Source organism: Pyrus communis, chromosome 14, assembly GCF_963583255.1.
Source record: "Pyrus communis chromosome 14, drPyrComm1.1, whole genome shotgun sequence".
NCBI classification, from domain to species: domain Eukaryota; kingdom Viridiplantae; phylum Streptophyta; class Magnoliopsida; order Rosales; family Rosaceae; genus Pyrus; species Pyrus communis.
The window spans coordinates 15,155,010-15,176,996 of NC_084816.1; the positions used below are offsets into that span (position 1 = coordinate 15,155,010).

A 21,987-nucleotide genomic window follows, 5' to 3' on the forward strand; every position below is an offset into this window, starting at 1 on the left:
AGTGCTCAACGAACGAACCTCCTGTCATAAGAGGAAACATCCAATTAGATCTAAAATAGCAAAAAGATAACAGAATATAAGCATGACAAATATTCCATCTCATGCCAACCGTAAAGATCAATGTCTCGTACTAATCAGTTACCAATTTCAGAACCGAAGTAGAGAATCAGAGATGGAGCTTTTGCTAGGAACTATGTTAGGTACTGCAAAAGCACAGTTAAAGTTGAAAGAGAATGAACTTTCTAAAGATATACCAAATGAATAAATAAAACCATAGACAAAGGTATAATTACTGAAACAGCTACGTTTGAGCCTGTGATAATTTGGAAAGAAGTGTACTACTAAACCAATGCAAAAGGATCTAGAATCTGAAACATGACAACAGTACAGAGATATTATCAAATACACAAGCACGAAGAACAGAGATATTTATCAAACACGGCAAACGGGAAATTGTCCGGATATGCAATATCATTATGTTTTCCATTAGAACTTGTCAGACAAAGGTCAAGAATACAATGCTTATCATTCAGTTCAAGTTGTAATTTTAGCAGCAACTAAAATTACAAAGGAAAGTTGAACTCATATGCCATCCATGAAGGTTTTCCATTCCTGCGTTTTGGCTTCGGAAGCCTCCAGAACACACAAACAGGGTTGAATGGTGCTGGGTTCTGGTTATTGTTTCTTCTCATCAGACACTCCATTTTCAACTCGGTTTTCAAACCCATGATAAGGAACTTCAACCATGGGCAGGGGCACTGGACGTCCATCAAAGTCTTCTGGAAAGAATTCAAAATCAGGGCCGAAATTGAACTTGACAACACAATTTGGTTGATGTGGAAGAGTATACATTGAAGCAGCAGGATAGTAACGTCCACCATATAGATCCTTAAAAGCAACTCCTTGGCATACCCCATTTTTGAAAAACGATATCTCACTTCCTGCAAAGCAAATCAATAATCACTCCAATGGTTACCCTTCCAAGAAAACAAACGCAGGTTATAACTTAGCAGAATAGAAACATTTCTGTAGTTGAACAGAAGTTTGAAAAAAAAAAATGCTCATAAATCCCAGAAAAAATTATTAAAGGGGCAAGTTGGTGGAAGAGGCAGCATTTTGAACCTATTCCAAACCCAGTGAGTTAAAGACACCCCCAAAATAATATGTACAATTGCATGCTTGGATGCTAACTTTCTATTGCACACAATATACGGATGGCAATGGGTTGAATACCAAACATGCGAACTGGTATTGGAATTGGATGAGAACACCAAAACAATGTTTCCTTTTAATCTCAGGAAAAAAGAACAATTAGGTAACAAGTTGGCGAGAAGAAAGCATTTTCACCCATGGAAAAGCCATAAATCAAATGTGCAATTAAATTATTTACGAGATACAAATTTTTTACTTTAGGTCATTTGGTAAAGAAAATACAGATATCATCAGGTTTAAATAGCTGAAGGTTTCCATTGCCATGTCACACAAATACTCAATTTCCTGTTTCATTGAAGTAGAAATAGAATAAATCTTTCACTATGCTAATTAGATTGTAACTGGACATCACATCCCAAGAGTCAATGCCTGCATGGCTTGTAAGTATCTTATGAATTTCAAATAATTCTCATGCCGTGCAATCTACCAACGCCTATATACCGTCTGAGTCAAAATCGGCCTCTATGGGGGGTAGACTCATGCATTACAGTTCAACCAGTCACTGCAGAGGCAGTTCTTCAAATTAATCATTCTGATTACTCATTCCCAAAATATTCCGATTACCTAATTTTATACCAAGCTTTTGTGCTATGACTTGTTGAACAAAGTGAAATATTTATATAGAAGCGATAATTCCATCCCCTTGAAACCATTTCAACCACTTCATAACTAGTTTGGCTAAAATGCACTAAGATCACTTCTCCCATCTCTCTCCTTCTTCTGCACAAGCACATGGTACAATCATATGTCTCTTGGCTAATATAGTAAAAGAACTCAGAATTATAGTACGTTCTCTTGGCTAATGTTGTTCCCTGAAGTTAGTTAGCGGAGACAATAGGTCACAAGTGCAGTATAATGCTACAAACAACATTGTGCAATAGAGATAAATAAAGACTATAAGTCACAAGTTCAGTTGTCTTGATCATCTTTTAGTCTGAATAGGTGTTATTCGGTCAGTCTTCAAGCAAGGGGTGTTTTGTCTTATGCTGAGTTAAGGTTTATCTTCAATACACTACTAAAGACGCACATTTTATATCCTATCATACCAACATCTGTTTGGTTCAACTCATTCATGATTTCAGTTACAATCACAGGGAAAGAGTGCCATAGCAGTTGAGCTGTGCAAGCATATTCGAATTCACATTCATAATACGAAACAAGAATGCCTATGCAAGAAACACAATGCTCTGCAATAAATTTCACACAAAAGGCAACCACGACAACAAAATCACATAAAAAAACAATTGAAAACATCAACACTGCAAAAAACGTCACCCACCAGGCACTACTTTTGGAGGATCCTCCTTCGCGTCAGGGGCACAAGCATACCGCTGACCCTTATACCAAACCAAATGGGGCGGCTTCGGGGCGTACGACCCCCCATCTGGCAAGTTTATATAAAACCCAATAACATCACCTTCCTTATACCCTTCCTCCCCATACTTCTCCCTCAAAGCCTTATGCACCTTACTCCCATCAATGTCCCTGTACCCGAAACTATTTCCATCATACCCGACGGGCGCCTGCAAGTCCCCTTTCTCAGTGGACCAGCCAAGCCTTGTGTGGCCACTCTCTCCCAAATTCACCACCTTTATTTCAAAATACCAAGCCCCCTCCGCCGCTCCTCTGGTGGCCCTAACCATTCTGTACCCTTTCGCGCTACCCGCATTCATTCGGTCCTCACTCACCTCCACTTTCTCCGCCTTGTACACCTTCGAGAGGCAGATTGTCATGTCCGGCGTGTCGTCGGTTTTGTCCGGGAACCGCGTCACCGGAGTGATGAAGACGGTGTCGTCCCTGGGGGCATTGTGGTTGTTGTTATTGGCCTTGCTCTTCTTTTTCCCCTTGCGGGTCGATTTAGTGACCCACACATTGTTGTTCTTCTTCTTCGATTTCTTCGAATTGGGGGCGGTTGGAGCGGCGGCGGCGCTTCCGTTGGAGATGGGCAGAGGCGGTGGGGTCTGATCTTGGTCCGGAGAGGGCGCGGCGGTTAGGGAAGAGAGCTGCTTTTGCTTCTTGGGAGGCGGGTCGTCATCGTCGTTGTCGATCTCTTGGGATTTGATAGACTCGGAAAGAGATTCGGAGGCTTCGGTTTCTGTTTTACTGCCGTTTTGCGGGTCGGTGGAAGGTGGGTTTAGGGTATCGGTGTCGGGGTCGTCGGTGGTGGGTTCAGGTGGTTCGATGGGCTCAGCAGTTGAGATTGCGGCGGCGGCGGTTGTGGGTTTCGATTGTTCGTCTTCTTCGTCGTCTTCGTCTCTGTAGGTGCGAAGGTTGTCCATGTCTTGGGAAAAAAACAGAGAGAGAGAGAAAGAACTCGAAAATTTGAAATGGGGAGAGAGAGAAAGAGAAGTGGGTTCTGTTGCTAACACTCAGGTTTCTGTCTGCATAAACCTGGGATATAAGGTGGGACTGAAATCTTAAGGAGTGTCTGAAAATTTTGAAGAATATGTCGAACTACTGGATTGGATTGGGCTATGTTCTCTTTTATTTTTGGAGGCAATCGAAGTTTGAAGGCCCGGTTCCAGTCGACCCACAAAAGGGGACCTATCAACCAACTCAAAGCCACACCGTTACAAGCCGTTTAATAACTATTTCGTTTTGAAAAATTTTATTTAGACTCAAAATTCTCTCAATACACCTTTGGCTTATATTCTATTTTTTTTAATTTCAATTTTGGCCCCAGATAGAAAATAGGTTAAGAAAGAAAAAGAAAAAACAAACAGCCTATTAATAGAAAATTGTAACGACCAGTCCCCAAATATTTCGGTTTTTCTAATTTTATAGGTGAATTTATGAAAATGCCCTTCGAGGTAAAAACGTTGACTTTTTTTTACCGCCTTGCAATGTCACGTTTCCTTGGTGTTTCCTTATAGTACTCGTCGCTACGAACGCGTGGGCACAAACAAAATGTAATTTGGAATTATAACGAAGAAGTTGTAGGTGAGCGAAGTTGAGGGCAAATCTAGAAGGCTCCAAATTTGCTGGAGCAGGGAGATGGAGCCACGTGTGTGGAAGTGATGGAAAGATTAGGAGAGAAAGGACGGCGTGCTGCCCAATTGGGAAATAGGAGAAGAGTGTGAACCAATGGGAAAGGAGAGAAATGAGAGAAAGGAGGAAGGACGGGAACCCGATCCTTTCCCTTCGACCTGATTTCCGTCTACGACCTAACCCAACACCTATTTGTTCTCTGACTCTTTTTTATGCGGTTTTTCCGGCTATTCACAGCCATTCACCACCTAGAAAATATTCCATGATCTCCCCTCTTCCATTTTCATCCAATAAACGATGAATTTTGGCCAAAGTTTTGTGGATCTTGCGTCAATAGCTTCGAGGACACCACAGTGGCGATCCGCCACTCCGACAAACTTCATCGTTGATGACCACCACCAAAAGACTTCTCTTGAGGCCAAGAATAAACCCCAAACCAGTTTGGAGACCGTGGAGTAGCAGAGGCAGGCGAATCGAAGTACACCCCTTTCTAAGGTTTCCGACGGGTTAAGGGTGTTTTCAGATGTTTTTTCAATCGAATTGGACTTCAGCTCAGGTATAAAGTTCTTCCCCTCGATGAGCTCTATATTCCTGTAAAATTTGGTGAATTTTGGAGTTGGGTGGAATCTGTGGTTTCCGTTCGTCGGAAACCGCCACATGCGACGGCGCGTGGCTTTCCCAACAGTCGTCCCGTGGCGGCTCGTGTGGTGGTGCGTAGGGGGAATCTGAGGTCTCTCCTTAGGTTTTTCGACGTGCCGAATCCGAATTCGTTGTCCGTTTTCCCAAATTCTGTCGTTTTGGTAGAGTTTTTCTAAATGGCCCCTATATGTATTTAGGTGCGTCGGTTGGAAGTGACCCCGTCCTCGCTAGCATGAACGACTCCTCAGCAATGGAATACTGTGAGTGGACCCCTTCTAAACTTGCATCTCTTTATAAAATATTAGGCTTGCATTCACGAAAAGCATGATTTCATGAATTTAACGTTTTATGCATTAATTATGATTTATCGAATTTATGTTTTACGAAAGATTATGAATTATTGAATTTTCATATATAAAATTCTATGGCTTTCGAATATGATTTATTTTGCGGATTTACGAATATGGTATATTTATGGATTCATAAGATGAGACTTTGAGCTTTTGAGCTCCGGATTGATATGAGTTTTGAGGTATGTTTTCGGTGCTTATCTGGTGGGTTATCATACAACACATACACACAACCGAGTATGTAGACGTCTATGACCATAGGACACAATGATGATATTTATGACATAAACCAGCTTAACTAGCCCGGGGCTAGTGTCGGTGTGATATGTTATATGTATATGTTTCTTCTCTGGCGTAACCCGAAGTCGTACAGCTTCACCTTCTGGTGATGGACCCCCCCCCCCCCCCAAATTTCTTCTCTAGCATAACCCAAAGTTGTATAGCTTCACCTTCGGGTGATGGACCCACTACATATACATATATATGTTATATCATTTTCTCCAGCATAACCCAGAATCGTACAACTTCACCTTCGGGTGATGGACCATGGTTTCTTCACTGGCATAACCCAGTGTCGTACAGCTTCACCTTTGGTGATGGTTATGCCTTTAGGCCGCTATGATACCCTTAGTGAGTATCGTATTGATGAGATTTACGGATTTGCCTTCAGTCGGCGATAACACCCTTATTGAGCATTGTTTTACACATACATATTTTATGAACATTTTCATGGCATGCTAGAGTTTTCAGAAAACCTACTATGTAGTATTATATATATATGTGTGTGTTTTCAAAAGAGGGGGTTAATATGTTCATAAAGAAAATGGTTTTCTTGTTATTATTATTATTATTATTATTATAAACTTTGGTCCACTCACTCTTTTGGTTTTGCACCCCCTCAGGAGTTAGAATGGAGGCATGCAATCCCGGCGCCAGGACACTTCCGCCTAGGTATCTTCGAGTCTCCTCTATGTAGGACTCGTTCCTTGGTTCATACCTTTTTATAATAATTCTTTTGCATTATTCTTATATAGTTGTATACTCTAAACACATTCCTTCATTAGTATATTACTTTCTAATCACATATTTTAATTTGCATGCATGTTTAAAATGGCTTCGTTACCCTCGGGTGTTGGCTAGCATGTGCCTATCCTAGTATTTAGGGATATCGGGATTGGGGCGTGTCAAAAATACCTCCAATCAACTTCGTCTTCACCCCTCCATGGAAATATTCTCTTTGTCATACCTCATACCTCCGAAAGGCTTTCAAGCCACTCTTCCATAAGCCTAGTTGCTCCAACTAATAACATTTTATACTTTGCTTATGCTATAAGTTTGTTGGCATTCTTATGGAATGATCTAAACTCATGGAGTGTGAACCTCAAATTGGTTTAATTTACAAAAAAAGTTGATTTTGTGAGTAAAAGGTAAAATGAAGAATTAGGGCTCTGTACACAGATTCATTGAACTAATTTTCAATGATTAAGATTAAACAAATTGACTGGATTGGATGATGTATCTGAATGAATTTAGTTAGCACACACTCATCCCATCTCCAAACTGCAGGTAATCAAGCAATCAAATTATGAGCAAATGTGAGCAAGATGGCAAAACCCCTTCAGAAGAGAAAATGATATTTGTTTAAGGATGCATATTCAAAATGGAACAAAAGTCATGATGAACAGAGTCTTATTGTTGAATGTAGACCTAGCATTTGTGTTGTATTTCCCTTGTTCGTATCGTTTTTGTGACATATCCGATATCTTAATAGGTAATGTTGTGTAACACCCGTTAACATAAACGGGTAATATGACCAAACCCGAAATTGACCCATTAATATTTATGAGTAGTATGACTAGACCTATTAACTGTTAAAAAAAAATTAAAAATCAATAAATAATCAAATGAAAAACATAATACTAAATTAGTATTTACATATCACATTGTGAAAATTTGAAATAACCAAGAATGATTTTATAAAGAGTAATCTCAATTAAATAGAGAGACTATTCAGGAGAGAATCTAGGATAAGATACCTAATCCTCATAGGATTATGATTACGTTGCCTAATCATCAAGGTAACCTAATTTGACTTGAATTAGGTGTCCATCAATTGGGAGATAAGTAGTATCTTTAATGGCTTAAGCCTAGTTTGTCTTACTATAATTATTTGACTTTGCTTGGAATTCTGACTTCGTCTGCCTAGTCTGATCTAACTAAGTCTAGTCCAATCTGACTAATATGCCTATAAGATTAACTTATTATGATCCACAACATGTCTCTCAACTTGTTCGCCTGAGCATCACGTGATATGGACATTTTGGTTTTTCTTGCCATCCAAGGTGCCACATGTGCTTTGGCACAATTGTTGTACTTATGTTACAAAGCCCTTTTAATGCAATCTTTAATTGTATAATTGCAACTTAGGAATTTCTTATTTGGCATATTAGTAGAGACTTCCATATAAGTACTCTCTATTTGGTTACATTTAACGGACTCACTCTCTATTGAGTACGTATATACTTGTCTTTGTGTTTTTTGCACCAGTGGCTCTAGACTAGTCATTCTCTAAAGTGAGATGTCATATTATGTACTGATTTTTGGAATCAAATTTCTACATGCCCTTGTGTGAAGAACGATATCTGAAAACCTACAAAACAAACAAACAATCACAAAACAACCTAGCACTAGTATGGTGTCAGTCAAGAACTCTCGAATGGTCAAGTTAGTAAAGGATTTTATAACTCGAAATGTACGCTAGAGGGAGATAGTAAAGGATACTTTTAGTATGAACCATATGGGTGTATTTATTTATGCTAGTTCATATAGAGTCCTTGTTAGGATAGTAATCTTCATGAAATTGGGATTATCCTAGAGGAAATAAAGTTTTTCTTCTTATTAGGATTGTGATTACTTATAAAGCATGCCAATCCTGTGAGGCTGTGATTATATAAATTTTCAAGATATATGGATACATCGTCATTGGAACTTAATTAAGTTTCTCTTTTAAGAAACAAGTGGGTCTTTCTTGATAGGACGAATCATGCCCATTGCTTAGGGGTCGATTATAATTTGCTCCGATAGTCCGTTACAGTAGATTCAATAGGGACCTTACAACCTATTATGAAGCTTATACGTTGCTCTGGTCATTTTGGCCACCTTGATCTAGTAGTCCAAAAATTCATAGTCCCACACTGATATTAGTAAATTGTCAAGGATAATTGGTAATCTTATGATCATGAACATTCATGATATGTGTATGAGAGAAAGGCATCAAGAATTTAACTTCTTAATATCTTGCTGATGCACAAAATCAAGTTGACCTTAGATAACTTAAATCTCACCGTAAATTTCGTAAACACAAAATAACACAAGAATGTAACGAGGTTCAACCCAAATTTCCTACCTCTTTTGATAAATACAAAATTCCTTCAATTTGCAGTGGAAAGTTGTGAGTTCTGACCCGAATTTCTTACCTCCTTTGATAAATACAAAACTCATCCATTTAAGTGGAAAGTTGTAAAGTTCTGACGTGTGAATAATGTGTAGTATATCAAATTACCATCACTGATATAGAATTAAGAAATAAATAATTAAGAAGAAAGAGAACTTGGCACTCCATCTTTTTGGGCAAAAAATTTCCACGTCTGATGCGCCCGCCAGATTGAGAAGTTGGACCAAATGTCTCCCATCGCCTGGCCTGTGCGGTGCTTTACTTTACCACACCTGTGTCGTATTTGGGTGGTTGGTTGACTAATAAGCCGTGTGTTGGGGTGGGGGAAGATGCAAAACTTTTTACTTTCAACGCAACCATTGAGCCAAAGCGCTTTCGGCCACGCGTTAACTGTGGGTCCCACCCCCGAAGTCCCACGAGAGAGAGAGAGAGAGAGGGAGAGAGGGAGAGAGAGAGAGAGTAGTGGGTGGGTCGTCGGTCTGATTATTTCTTCTGGGTTATGTGATGTTTGGGTTTGTGGGTGAGAGGATGAGGGATGTGTTGGCCTTGCAATTACCAATTCAATCTCCAACAATCCCATTTGCCTGAAAATATTTAATAAAATAAAATAAAGTTGGAAAGTCTGAATCTTTGCGTGTAAATACCAAACATGGATTAACAATTCAGATTCTTCATATCTCCAACACTTGAGGGCTCTTCCTCTTGGAGAAGAAGAAGAAGAAGAAGGAGAAGAAAAGGAGGGATCTTGTTCAACTCACCCATGGCTCCCAGCAAGAATTCTACTGTAATCACCTCTATGTCTCTCAATTATGCTGTAATTGATTAATTAATCAATCATTTTCTTTTTTGCATTTGAAGCTCCTTGTTGGATTTTTAATTTTAGTGCTGTTTTGGGTGCATGTTGCATTTCTAGCAGAAACTAATGTGAAAGAGCTTTTTGATTTACAGATTTAATTTTTTCAATATATGAGAGGAAACACACACACACACACACACACATATAATTCTGAATTTTGTGATTGCACTCAATGGCTACTGTTGGACTGATTCTGCTGTGTATTGGTATTTTGGCTTAATAAGTACTTTCTTTTTCTTAACTTTTCTCCTTTGCAAAAATTGAATCAAACAATGTATCCGAATCCCACTGCAATCCAGGGGTGCTTATATACTATATAGGTTAGCTGAAATCTGAAGAAACTTGATTTGAGTGTGTTTTGTAATCAATGAGCAGATGAGGACATAAAATGAATGGAGATATGGAAATTCGATTGACCCTACCCCAAATGGCTCTAACAGTTCCCTTCTGTAAGAAGTCCCAAGTATAGCAATAACATGATTCCTCAGCATTGATTTATGACTTTACGCTGAAATTAGGGCATAGTTGCTGTGAAATGAATTTGTTGGAATTAAATTGTATTTTATTTTATAATATTTATCAACTGATGCGCTCCTGTTCTTGTTCATCTATGTTTTATTGAACTCTACTTACCTCTGCATCATACAATCAACAACTGTTCTAGCTCTATCATGTTAAGAAGATATCTCGGCTCAGATGAAGTTGTGCTTCTTATCTGATATGCTTCCTGTGGACAGGGTGAACCAAGTGTTTCATGCTCACAACCAGAGAACGGTTTTCTCAATTCGATTTCTCCTTTAAGTTCAGAGAAAGCAGTCCAGGAACTTCTCCAGCAATCTCCTGTTCAAAGCACAGATGACCACCTCATAGAGTTCTCAGACGCTATGAGAAGTATGGTCATTTTCTTTTCTTGAATGGTATACAGTAGTCAATGAAACGATTATCATTAATATAAATTGATTATGTTGCATTCGACTTTCTCTAGCTGTTGCAAAGGCCCTGAGACGGGCTGCTGAAGGAAAGGCTTCTGCACAAGCTGAGGCAGCTGAATGGAAGCGTAAATACGAACTGGAGAGGGCTCGCAATCTACATTTGGAACATAAAGGTTTTTTAATAATTGCTCAACATATTTTAGTTGTCATGCAGCTTTTGTTCTTTCACATAGATATACATATATTTGATCATGCAATTTCTGCTCATGTAAAACACAGTTTTCAAATATTTGCTGATATTATTTTAGCACAATTAGAAGCCTTAAAACAGATACTTGGGTTCATCTGAAAAAGTGCTTAGTTTCCTTCAGTGTCTGTCAAAGCCATTTCTTCATTAATTTGGATTTTAGCTTCTTGTAGGCCTTTTCATTGCTTTTGAACTTCTGTATTCGTATCAACCTTTGCATCTAGTGTAGCTTTTGTTTCATTAACTGAGATCAGAATCTGAAGTCCTTAAAGAAATGACTTTCGGGATTGCTTTGTCGTTTGCAACTGACAAACTGTCCGAAAGCTTTTTTTTTTTTTGGTTTTTTTGATATCTCTTTGTGTTGATACAAGATAACAAAACAGGTGATGCGCTGTGGAGAAACAATGTTACACCTAGTGATTGAAAGTTTGAGAGAGAGGTCATAGAATAATTCTGCATGTTAATGGCAAGAGTGATGCAGATTTTATGTATCTTGGTCCCATAACGAATTAATGCTTTTTACACTTTCAAGAATCATTGTAGTTCATATTGAAAAACTATCGGCTAGGTATACTCCACCCTAACCATTAATAGCACTACTTTCCATTGTCCTACATTTAGGAGCAAAGTTTGAAAATTATTTGGCATTCCGGTTATCACTCTAACTTTATTTTGTTTAGATGAGATTTAATTTATTAATTTTGAATAAAAATGAGATGAATTTAAAACCTCTCGATTCTAAAGCATACAGGTTTGCGTTCTTGTGTCATTTTCTAGGATATGTTGTTAACTAGTGAGTAGTGACACATTGACGTGATATGGCCTTACTCTCATATATAGTAGAAAGTCTTTATCAAACACCAAAATTTTGCTTCGGTTCTTTATTTCATGTTTCTAAAGAATTGTCCTAGGACACAAATTAGACTGTTCAAAGAAAAGTACCAAAGATTCAATGCTAGTATTTGAAGCCCTTGGGGCTAGTTAAAATGGGATAGGATTAGGATAGATCAAGGTTTTATCCACTCTAATTTAAGGAAAACAAAGCACCAGAATCTAAAACCAACTCTTCTAAGAAAGATGCCTTTGTGAAAAAGGTTACTGAAATATTTCTTAACAAAATATCATCAACGCAATGTGATGAGATAAAAGTATAGCACTTGTGTCTCTCTTATCCATAAGAATCAACAACCTGAACTTTTCTTTGAAAGTTCAAGGCCAAAGTTTCTTGTTGAAACAAACGACAAAAGGAGAAACGCTCCAAAACTAAAGTGTTTTTCCACTCTTATGGCCCCTATCTTCTGGTCGCATGGAAGAAGACATCTTTAAATGTTAAAGGGGGTTTCATGATCTCAAAATATTGCAAATGAGTGTCGTAACCAATTTGTTGAGTGAACTGGTTTGGATAATTCGATGTTTGATGGTTTTCATTTTTCCCAAACCAAGTTGCTTCTATGTCCCTCACTTCGTATACCATCAAGCCTGAAGCCTTAAGCTATAAGGGCACCTTAGATGTACACATGTGTACATACGTGCAAACTATATATATATATATATATATAGTTGATGTTATATATTTGGAAACGAAACAGCATTTTGATTACTTGTAATTTAGTTCAATTAAATTCCTGCATATACATTCTACTTTTATATTTTCTCGAAACACAATTTATATGAGAGGAATGTTGAAATAATGAGTTGTGTATGTGAGGTGGAATGATGCACCAGAAATGGTATTCGAAGGGAACATGGTTAGCACCTGTTCAGATAGTAGAAACACTTGCATCTAAGGGCAAGCAAATGAGATTATAAAACCCTGTTTTGCCAGAAAAATACGCTAAAATATTTCTAAAGTGCCAAGGGTGCTCCACCACTGCATACACCTTATCCAATGGGATCATATTAATTCATTTCTTCGCCCATCGTTTTTCTCTGCCTTTTGTAAATAGGAAGCTTTTGTGAAGCTTTTTGAAAAGATCTTGCCTTAGAGGGTCTTTTATATCATCATATATTTTCATTTTTCAATTTTCACAAACCTCTTGTCTTTTCTTCTCTAGCCTTCTGGACGGGTTCTCCATTTATTGTTTTTGCATATCCATTTACTAATTTATCCTAGAAATACTTTTTACTTCTCTCTGAATGCTTCTTGTGGTTGACGATCTTATAGCCCATAGTTTTGAGTTGACTTCTTCGTGATACCTCTGCAAACGGTTAAAACTTAGATCAATTGTTTGGTGTTGCTGGTCTTTCTAAATCATATTTGGACTCATTATCATCAGATTGTGGGTATTCCACTATCATCAGGCTACAACTTTTATGAAAAGCTACAAGGTTCGTGGATTCCGAGTTCTCTATGTAATGCAATGGGAATGATAGGATTTATGCTTCCATGTGTTTTCTTCTTGGAAATTTTCAAGCAACAGGGCAGGGAAGTTTCTGAAGGTACTTGCTTTGTCTTATACAAAATAAAGTCATTCCGGTGCTCCCACAAAAGAAAACTGCACATTTCTATGAGAAGGGAATTTCCCTTTCTAGCTTTTTTGGGGTCAATATAAAAAATTAAATAAATAGAGATATATAAATACCTCTTTCCTTGAGAGACCAGGATAGGAGAACGTTGTTTAAGCTTTGAGGTCATTTGGTCTTGTACACCAATACAAATTACTAACTGCGAACTGAGGGGTGGTTGTTATTTTGAGTTGATGATGCTACAAGGATCAGGACTGGCTATGCACCAAAGTATAAGCAACTGTCCCAGAGTAATTTTTATTAAGCCTTTAGGGGTTGAAAAGACGACAATAAAGTTTTACTTGGGTAAACTTTTCTAACAGTATATTAATGTGATTCATTTTTCTTTGTTACAGCATAATGTGTATGAATGTTATAACACATTTTTTTTTAACAGCCTTCAAAACTACTACGTTTTTCCTTATGTTAAAAGTTTTCCCTTCCATAATAGGAGAGTCAAAATTGTAAGAGGCTTGGAGTTAGTGATGTTGGCTTATATATTGTGAATTCATTTGGGGTTTCGTTATGCTTAGACTCATGAATTTTTTGGTTAAAATTATGTAGTTCTTGGTAATTGATTTATTGCATTTTCTCCGAGATTACTAAGGTTTAGATGCCTAAGGTGGTGTTTGATGTGGAGATTTCCCCTGATTACTGCGCTTGTTTCTCAATTGCACCACTGTTGCGGTTATCATTCTACTTTTGTCCTTTTGTGCGTGGTACTTTGTGTTGTGAGCTCATTCGCATAATGCGATGTATACTTTGGTTCACCTTAAACTAGCATAGGTGATGTTGTCCTGAGTTTCTTTGTTTCACCTTATTCATTCCTTAATAGAATGGATTTTCTGGCTTATGTTACAGAGCAATCAAGTAAAGAGGCTAACAGCATTGGAGAGAGGACAGAGAACTTGTCCAGCCAATCAAATGAGCAATCTGAACAGTGTTGTGGGATGAATGGGATATGCTCCCATGAAGTTCTTCGGGATGATGAAAGCTGCTCCGATTCCAAGGTGTTCCCCAATAAATTTACCAGAAAGGTACCCTTATTTATTTGTGCCCTTACCCTCCTGTCCAGCTAAGCTCTGGCGTGCTCTGTACACTGTGATTCATTGTAACTATTTAATTTCTAGTTAAAGTATCACTGCATTTGGATTTGGATGGAGTGAAAAGTTTTAGGTTGGAAAAAGATATTTCTGATCATCATTCTGCTTCCAACATGAAGTATTTAAACCATATGGAACCACAGTAACAGGAAAGTACAAGAAAAGGAAAGTAATAATCCTAGTTTTTACTGGAAATTAAAGTTAAACAAAAGCTTTCCCAAACTATTTAGTCAAGTATACCGCTCTACTGTCTACTATGCCAACAGATAGTAACCCCATGACTTTTTTTTTTTTATCATTTATTACCATTTGATTACGAACACAACTTAGCGTATAGATAATGAGCCTTAACAATTCTTGCAACTTAGCGTATGGTTAGAAGTTAAGATTTACACATGTTCTTTAGCCTAATATCAAATTATTTTTTTTAGTAAGATGTTTTTGGTTATCATAAATTTTTTCGTACATATATTGTATTTACCCACTGCATGCAATTTTCTTTGGCTTTCATAATGCAGTGTTCATGTTAAACATGTTGAAACATTATGACTGCAACAAATTTCACTGGTTATATCATGACATCCATATTTCCTGAGACAGGCATCATTTAAACTTTCATGGTGGTGCAATGGCGACGAGAGTGACCAGCACAAGCATGACATCGTCTCTTTTGAAAGGGGAAACATTACAACTGCAGAGCGTAGCAGTAAACAGGTATAACCTATTCTGTCTGTGCATGTTGCTTATTTTTTCCCACTGTTTTTGTGTCTTTTGAATTCAGTTTATTGGTGGCTCCCATCTATTGTCTATTTAAGATCTTGATTTCATTTCAGATTGCGTTGAAGTGGGAATCTCAGCCACAGACTGTGATTATATTGACGAAACCAAATTCAATTTCTGTTCGAATTCTGTGTGCAGAGATGGTCAGGTGTGGATCTTAAGATTTCCTTAGTGTGTCATCTCTGATACCAGATTTTATTTCCTGCATTAGCTGCTTTTCATATTATTGTAGGCTTAAGTTCTGTGACCTCAAGATATTCTAGGGTTCAAGAAATGATGACTCGTCGTTAAATCTTAAGTATGACAATGCTGCAATATTTTCATTATTACAACTACGAAAAAAAAATAAAAATAAAAAAGAACAGATATGCTTGACATTATGGTAAGGTTGGTTGGGTAAAAGAATATTTTATATAAGAAGGATTGTCCCTGAAGAAACGTAGAGCAATATCAATTCATTACCAATGGCAAGAGATTTCTGCACTCCTTTTTGTTACCCTACCAATTGGATTGAATAAATCAAAGGAGAATCAAGGGCACAATTAAGAGGAGTGCAGGAGTGCAGGAGGTAAAGGGGGAGTGCTGATATCACTCGCCTTGCCAATGGTCTCTCAAATGCTTATTTAAAATACCTTCCATTCGTGCACTGAAAAAAAAAAAAAAACGCCCTGACACAATTTCAAAGATAAAAAAGAAGTCATCCACATTCTTGTGAAGTCCCTCGTGCCAAAGTTCAATTAAGGACCTTATAGACGATGCTTTATCTTTGCATTCTTGCATGCATATGTGACTTTATACTTGAATGTCCGCACGTGTTTTTCCTTTTCTCAGTCTTGAATTTAATTTCCAGATGGTTGAGAGAGCAGAAAAAGTTAAATATTTATGTGGAACCACGCGTAAGAGCTGAACTTCTTACGGAGTCATCTTACTTCAACTTTGTCCGTACATGGAAGGATGGTGAGAACTACAGAAGATTGTTTCTTTTCGATTATACATTGGAAGAGACTTCTCTCAAATTGAGACTTGTTTTCATGATGCTCTTTACAAAAGATTTGTTTACAGAATTTTTCGCTACTTGCATATTCTTGTGTATGTACTTCTGTTGTTGTTTCTTTTTTCTAAATAAGAATTAAGTCTTCAAATTCTATTGATAGTAGAGGCAAGTACAGAACAAGGAAAGTTCCAGTAGACTATTCTAGGCTAGGCTAGAAGAAGAATGTTAAACAAAACAATTGAAATCATTAGGAAGATACTACAAGATCATGGATGAAAGGCATTAGCATTACACCACATATCTTCCAAAAATCTAATCCTTTCATTATCACCCAACCAAACTGGCGTTTCATCAAGTGTTTGGGAAATAGCCTTCTAGGGATGCTTGGAAGTCATTCTACCAGCATCTATAGGATCCCGATTGTTATTGTGCAATTAGTATATGCTCCATAATTACATAAACCACAAAGATCTTTTGTTAATCCACATCGCGTTGATTTTTTCATGTTGGACAGAGTTATGTGTATGCAACCGCACATGTGTCTGTTTGTTTTTCGGTTGAGTAATGATCTTATGAAATGTCCAGCCACAAATAAAGTGGAGCGCTTGATGCATGCATACGTTCTTTCCTTTAATTCCCAGTTATGGTTGAAGGGATAACAAATTTGACTTACGTGTAATACTTTTGCATAATAATGATCTCAGGTGGTTGTTTGTAACTTGTAAATTAATAAATTTTTATTTATATAATATGTTGCTTGCTAATTGTGCTCGGGATTTACTATTTACTGTTTAGAGTTTCATTTTTTGCTTGACAGAGAGCGAAATAATGCTGCTGCACACAAAAGTAGACCTTGTCGTAACTCTTGGCGGGGATGGAACTGTCCTCTGGGTATGTGCATATATTTCTAAGCTTTAACTTGATTACTTCAGAATGTTACAGTGCATTAAACTATTTGGGTTGAGGGAATTTAAAGTGATCCTATACTGCTACTAGGACATGTGTTGTACCACCTTTTGGTTCATTCTAGTGCTTGTGTGTTCTCGTCAATAGCAAATATCTGAGTTCTGATTCATCTCCGTTATCCCTTGTTCCTAAGTGGTAACAATATACATGACGCAATCGTGGAACGGAGGGGTTGGAATTAAACACAATCATATTACTTTTTTCGTTTATACAGTTCAGAAGAATTTATTGTCACAAGTATACATGAATCGCTATGCCATGGTTGAATATGTTAGATGTAATTAGAATGTTGTGTAAGAGAGATCAATTGATTAACAGAAAGAGATACATGTGGTTAACTAGCATTCTGGTAATTCGTTACGGGCATTTCACCTTGAGAGTATGAATCCCACATTAAGGAAGGAGGGACCTATGTGCTTATAAATAGTTGGGCTACTCTCCGTATTGCCTATTGGTTTTAGGGTGGAACCCCAACTTCCTTCATGGTATCAGAGCAGGTTGTCCTATGTGTGAAGGTTGGGAAGCCCAACGGCCACACATGCTCCACATCACTCGATTTGTGTTGTCACATCGAGGAAAGAGGGATCTTACATGTGCTTTTAAGTAATTAGGCTGCTCTTTATACTGCCAATTGGTTTTATGGTGGAACTATAACTTTCTTCATGGTATCAGAGCCTAGTTGTCCCATGTGTGAAACCCAACGGCCATATGTGCTCCACGTCACCTGATTTGTGTTGTCCATGTGTTGAGCTTGAAAATTTGCCCCATGTGAGGGGTCGTGTTGAGAGTATGAATCCCACATCGGGAAAAAGGAGGGACCTTGCATGTGCTTATAAGTAATTGGGCTACTGTCCATATTGCCAATTGGTTTTATTGGTGGAATCGCAACTTCCTTCACTCACATCATTATTAACAACACTGCATGTAAATAACCCCAAAAGGACCTGGGATAAGGGAAAGAAACTGATAAAAACAGACAGAAAATTGGAAACATCACCTATCTCGTCATGTGAGAGGGTATATCTTAAGCCTAACTCTTTGTCATTTTGTTTTAGCTGGATGATTTATTTTTGTTGGGCTCACCAATCCTTATTTAATATTTGTGAGACTAAGAAAAATGAAACCAGAAAGTTTTAAATCTTTTTAGCATGAATTGCAACTCTAATTTTGACAACCGTCCATTTCAAGTGTGACTAGAAGTACTAGATGTTACTTTTCTGTGTTGCTACTTTTGATGTAGCCATGTTCTTTGGAGTATCTTGTCCTGTTGAAAAAGGCTCATTTGCAGTGTCTTATGGAGGGTTCTGGCTTAATGTATATTTATATAAAATTTTCGCTTATTCATTGGACTTTATCTGGTCATTGCTCATGTTGTTGGACCACTGTAAAGTCATGGTGTTTTTCATGCTGTTATAAGAGGAAGATGACATTTATTTCATTTCTTTGAGTATGCTACTTGTGCTGTAATCTCAATCAGATTTTGAGTTAACTGATTCCTGGGTAATGAACTCTTGAAACTTTGAAACTAAATCGCAGTTCTATAGTTGATGGTTTTTATTAATATTTTGTAGCACTTATATTGTTGGCGGTTACGACTATTTTCTTTTAATTTGCAGGCAGCATCTATGTTCAAAGGACCAGTTCCTCCTGTTGTGCCGTTTTCTTTAGGGTCACTGGGATTTATGACTCCTTTTCGTATCCTTTTGTCATCTCTTTTAGAAGAGTTCCTTTTTAAATAAAATTGAGTTTCTAAAGTTACTCTAAATGTTTACTTGCCTTTTATGGATCTTATTGTGTTACTTTTTACCGTTCCTGTATCTCATTCAAAAGTGATCTTTAACATGCTTCAGAAAGTGAGCGCTACCAAGACTATCTTGATTTAATTTTAAAAGGTCCCATTAATATCACATTGCGACACCGGTTGCAGTGCCACGTTATTAGAGAAGCAGCCAAAAATGAGTACGAAACTGAAGGACCAATGCTTGTACTAAATGAGGTTACAATTGACCGTGGGATATCATCATACCTCACAAATTTGGAATGTTATTGTGACAATTCTTTTGTCACAAGTGTCCAAGGAGATGGGCTAATATTATCAACAACATCTGGCAGTACCGCGTATTCATTAGCAGCTGGAGGTTCAATGGTCCACCCCCAGGTTTGTTTTCATACCGTGATCTATCAGTTCTTGTTTACAGCTATCAAAGATATTATATGGTAGTTATGTACTTTATGGCGCTGCCGTGAAGCCAAAGCAAATATGTGTCAAATATTGGTTCTAATGTTATACTACTGCGTATATCAACCTCTTAGCACACTCTGCATATTGCGGGGAGAATTTTCTTTACAGATTAAAGATGAAATTATGCCTTGCTCAGGAGAAATATATTAAAAATATTATAGATAACTTTCAGTTTATAGAAAAACAATCCTGGTTATATAGGCTACGTTGTAATTTAAATCCTATACGAGAATAATTACATACACACATCAACGTCACTTTCACCGTCCAAAATCATTTTTCCAACCATAGTAGTGATCTGTCCTATTTCTCCTTCATTAGTAATCCATCTTCTTCCCTCTAGTTGGACATAATTTTTTCATTTATCCTCTCAACATGCCTTGAGATTAGGGAGTTATCCATTCCAATCCAATCCTACTTACCAAACGAGCCCAGAGTGTTTACCAAAACTGTTCCTAGGATATTCAAAACTAATCTTGTTAACAAAAAATAAAATGCTACTCACCAATGGTTATCTGATTGATCTTATCATAAATAAGGAACAAGTAATAAACGATATTTAGAACTTTGATAGACAGATTTGCAATAAATCCTTTAAAGCTAGTATCTGTAGCTGTTTGATGTCTTGCAACTACAACATTGTTCTTATGATTTGTTCTTCATAATTGCAGGTTCCTGGAATTCTTTTTACACCTATCTGTCCACATTCCTTATCGTTTCGGCCTCTGATATTACCTGAGCACGTGACTCTGCGAGTACAAGTACCTTTCAACAGCAGAAGCCATGCATGGGCGTCATTTGATGGAAAGGACAGGAAACGGTTGGCTCCTGGTGATGCACTTGTGTGCAGCATGGCGCCTTGGCCTGTCCCCACTGCATGTCAAGTTGATTCCACCAGTGACTTCTTGAACAGCATCCATGACGGGCTTCACTGGAATCTGAGAAAGACTCAGTCTTTCGATGGCCCTCGGGAAGCATAGTGCGCAGTTTTTCTTTTGTATATTATTTTTGCTAGTTTGCAGATCCCGATCGAGTCTAAATCTAACTTGTGTTGTTAAAAAGGTAAGAAAGGGGAGGTGGGTGGGGGTGGAAGGTGAAGAGAAAATCTAAAAGTCGTAATTATTTATTTTACATGTCTCCGGTTCCCCCCTCAACAAGGAGATATACGTTTTCTTGTCCAATAAGTAAAAGGCTTGAAGCAGAAAGCATGCTAAACGGATGCCAAAAGATTAATGTTACTTTTTCCGTATGAACTTGTAAACTGGATCTTGATCATTGCACGAATATATACAAAAAATTTAGAAATTGTTCAGTCTACGAAATTGTTTACAACGCTTCTGTGCACTTATGTTGTTAAGTGTTTTTTTTTTTTTTTTTTGTTTTTGTAATATCATTTTTGTATGTGAAATGTCGAAACTGTCCTACAAAATATGTAGTCATTATTTGATCGATAATGCCCTTCTACAAATACTCACATGGCTTGCACATATGTTGATATATGTTAGTACTTGATCAGTAGGTCGTCAGTACTTAATATGTCGTCATTATTGTGAGGGACCATTCTTGCGATGATGCACCACAGTCTCATCGAAATATTGTTAATATTCACATAAACAAGCTCAAATAAGTTAAAGGGTGAACTAAAGACAAGCTCAAACTCGAATACTGATATATCGATCCGGTTATGACAATACATTTCATTTGATAATTATGACCTAACTATCGATGATGACACTAAATCATGCGCAATTGCACAATATATAGGTCATATATTGACAACATAACAATTAATGATGGCATATCAATCAATAATGATTCTTATTTATGAAGTTTTAGTATTTTTTTACATGCTGCTTTAAATGCCTTCTTTCACTCCTAAAATACAAATGAACAATGATTGTGCAGCCCATGCACACAAATGTGCACAACCACCCATTGAGGCAATTTGTGAAACATTTGGAAAGCAAACGGTTACATAAAAATTCAAAGTGACAACTCTTTAATTTTAAGGCTCTTTTAAGGTCTTCAACAGAAGTTTCAATCTATAATTGAGACATGTCATGAGAAAACTGTAGGTTTTCGCTATTTTACACACACTCAAGAGATTTATGTAAATAATTATATAGTTCGGTTTCGATTGTTGTAAAGCGAATTTGTGTTAAGATTTAGTAGACCAATTAAGGTAGGTATTTAGAATATTGATCGTAATAATCATATAAAAAAATTGTCCAAATATACCAATTTCAATTGGAAAGCTCAAGAGGAGTAGAAAAGCTTGAAGCTTTAGCCTATAGAGAGAGAGAGAGATCGGTGATTTTAGGAAATGAAGAAGGAGATGGGTGGATATATAGAGGGAATAAGGAAGAGAAATATACTATCCAATTTCATAAAGGGAGAGGGACGTTGGAATCGTTGTTATGGACAATTTCGTCATTGAGCAAAAAAAATGACCAAATAAAAGTTTTTTACAATGTAAATCATTTCAACAACCAAATGACAAAAATGGATCAATTCAGAAAATTTTCCTTTTTTGATTTATTTGAAACATGTCTTAAAATTTCTTTTTTTGCTAGTGTGCTTCTTAGAAAATCGCTCCATAGCAATCTAAATAACAATGACACTTCATAGGCACACAAAACTAATTGCACTGTCAACCACCTCTCTAATGTAGGGGCGAGACTCACATACAATAATATGAGACACACCTCTACTGAAGACG

The 21,987-nt window shown here is 37.3% G+C and overlaps 2 protein-coding genes across 3 annotated transcripts; one reads left to right on the plus strand and one right to left on the minus strand.

The window, feature by feature from the left end:
• Positions 1–453: 453 nt before the first annotated feature.
• Positions 454–3,633, minus strand: LOC137715718 (protein TRAUCO-like). The gene is made up of 2 exons (XM_068455058.1): positions 2,492–3,633; positions 454–941 (listed from the first exon to the last, which is right to left on the minus strand). Exons 1-2 carry the CDS (start codon positions 3,489–3,491, stop codon positions 676–678), a joined length of 1,266 nt encoding a protein of 421 aa, XP_068311159.1. The 5' UTR covers positions 3,492–3,633; the 3' UTR covers positions 454–675.
• Positions 3,634–9,096: 5,463 nt separating this feature from the next.
• Positions 9,097–20,573, plus strand: LOC137715285 (NAD(H) kinase 1-like). 2 transcript variants are annotated; one of them, XM_068454556.1, is made up of 12 exons: positions 9,097–9,427; positions 10,237–10,390; positions 10,485–10,604; positions 12,980–13,117; positions 14,045–14,220; positions 14,887–15,000; positions 15,120–15,214; positions 15,917–16,023; positions 16,878–16,951; positions 18,643–18,721; positions 18,877–19,184; positions 19,940–20,573. In XM_068454556.1, exons 1-12 carry the CDS (start codon positions 9,404–9,406, stop codon positions 20,246–20,248), a joined length of 1,698 nt encoding a protein of 565 aa, XP_068310657.1. In that variant the 5' UTR covers positions 9,097–9,403; the 3' UTR covers positions 20,249–20,573. The 2 variants fall into 2 exon arrangements, with proteins under 2 accessions (XP_068310657.1, XP_068310658.1); XM_068454557.1 differs by lacking the exon at positions 12,980–13,117 and having other exon boundaries at positions 9,101–9,427.
• The last annotated feature ends 1,414 nt before the right edge of the window (positions 20,574–21,987 follow it).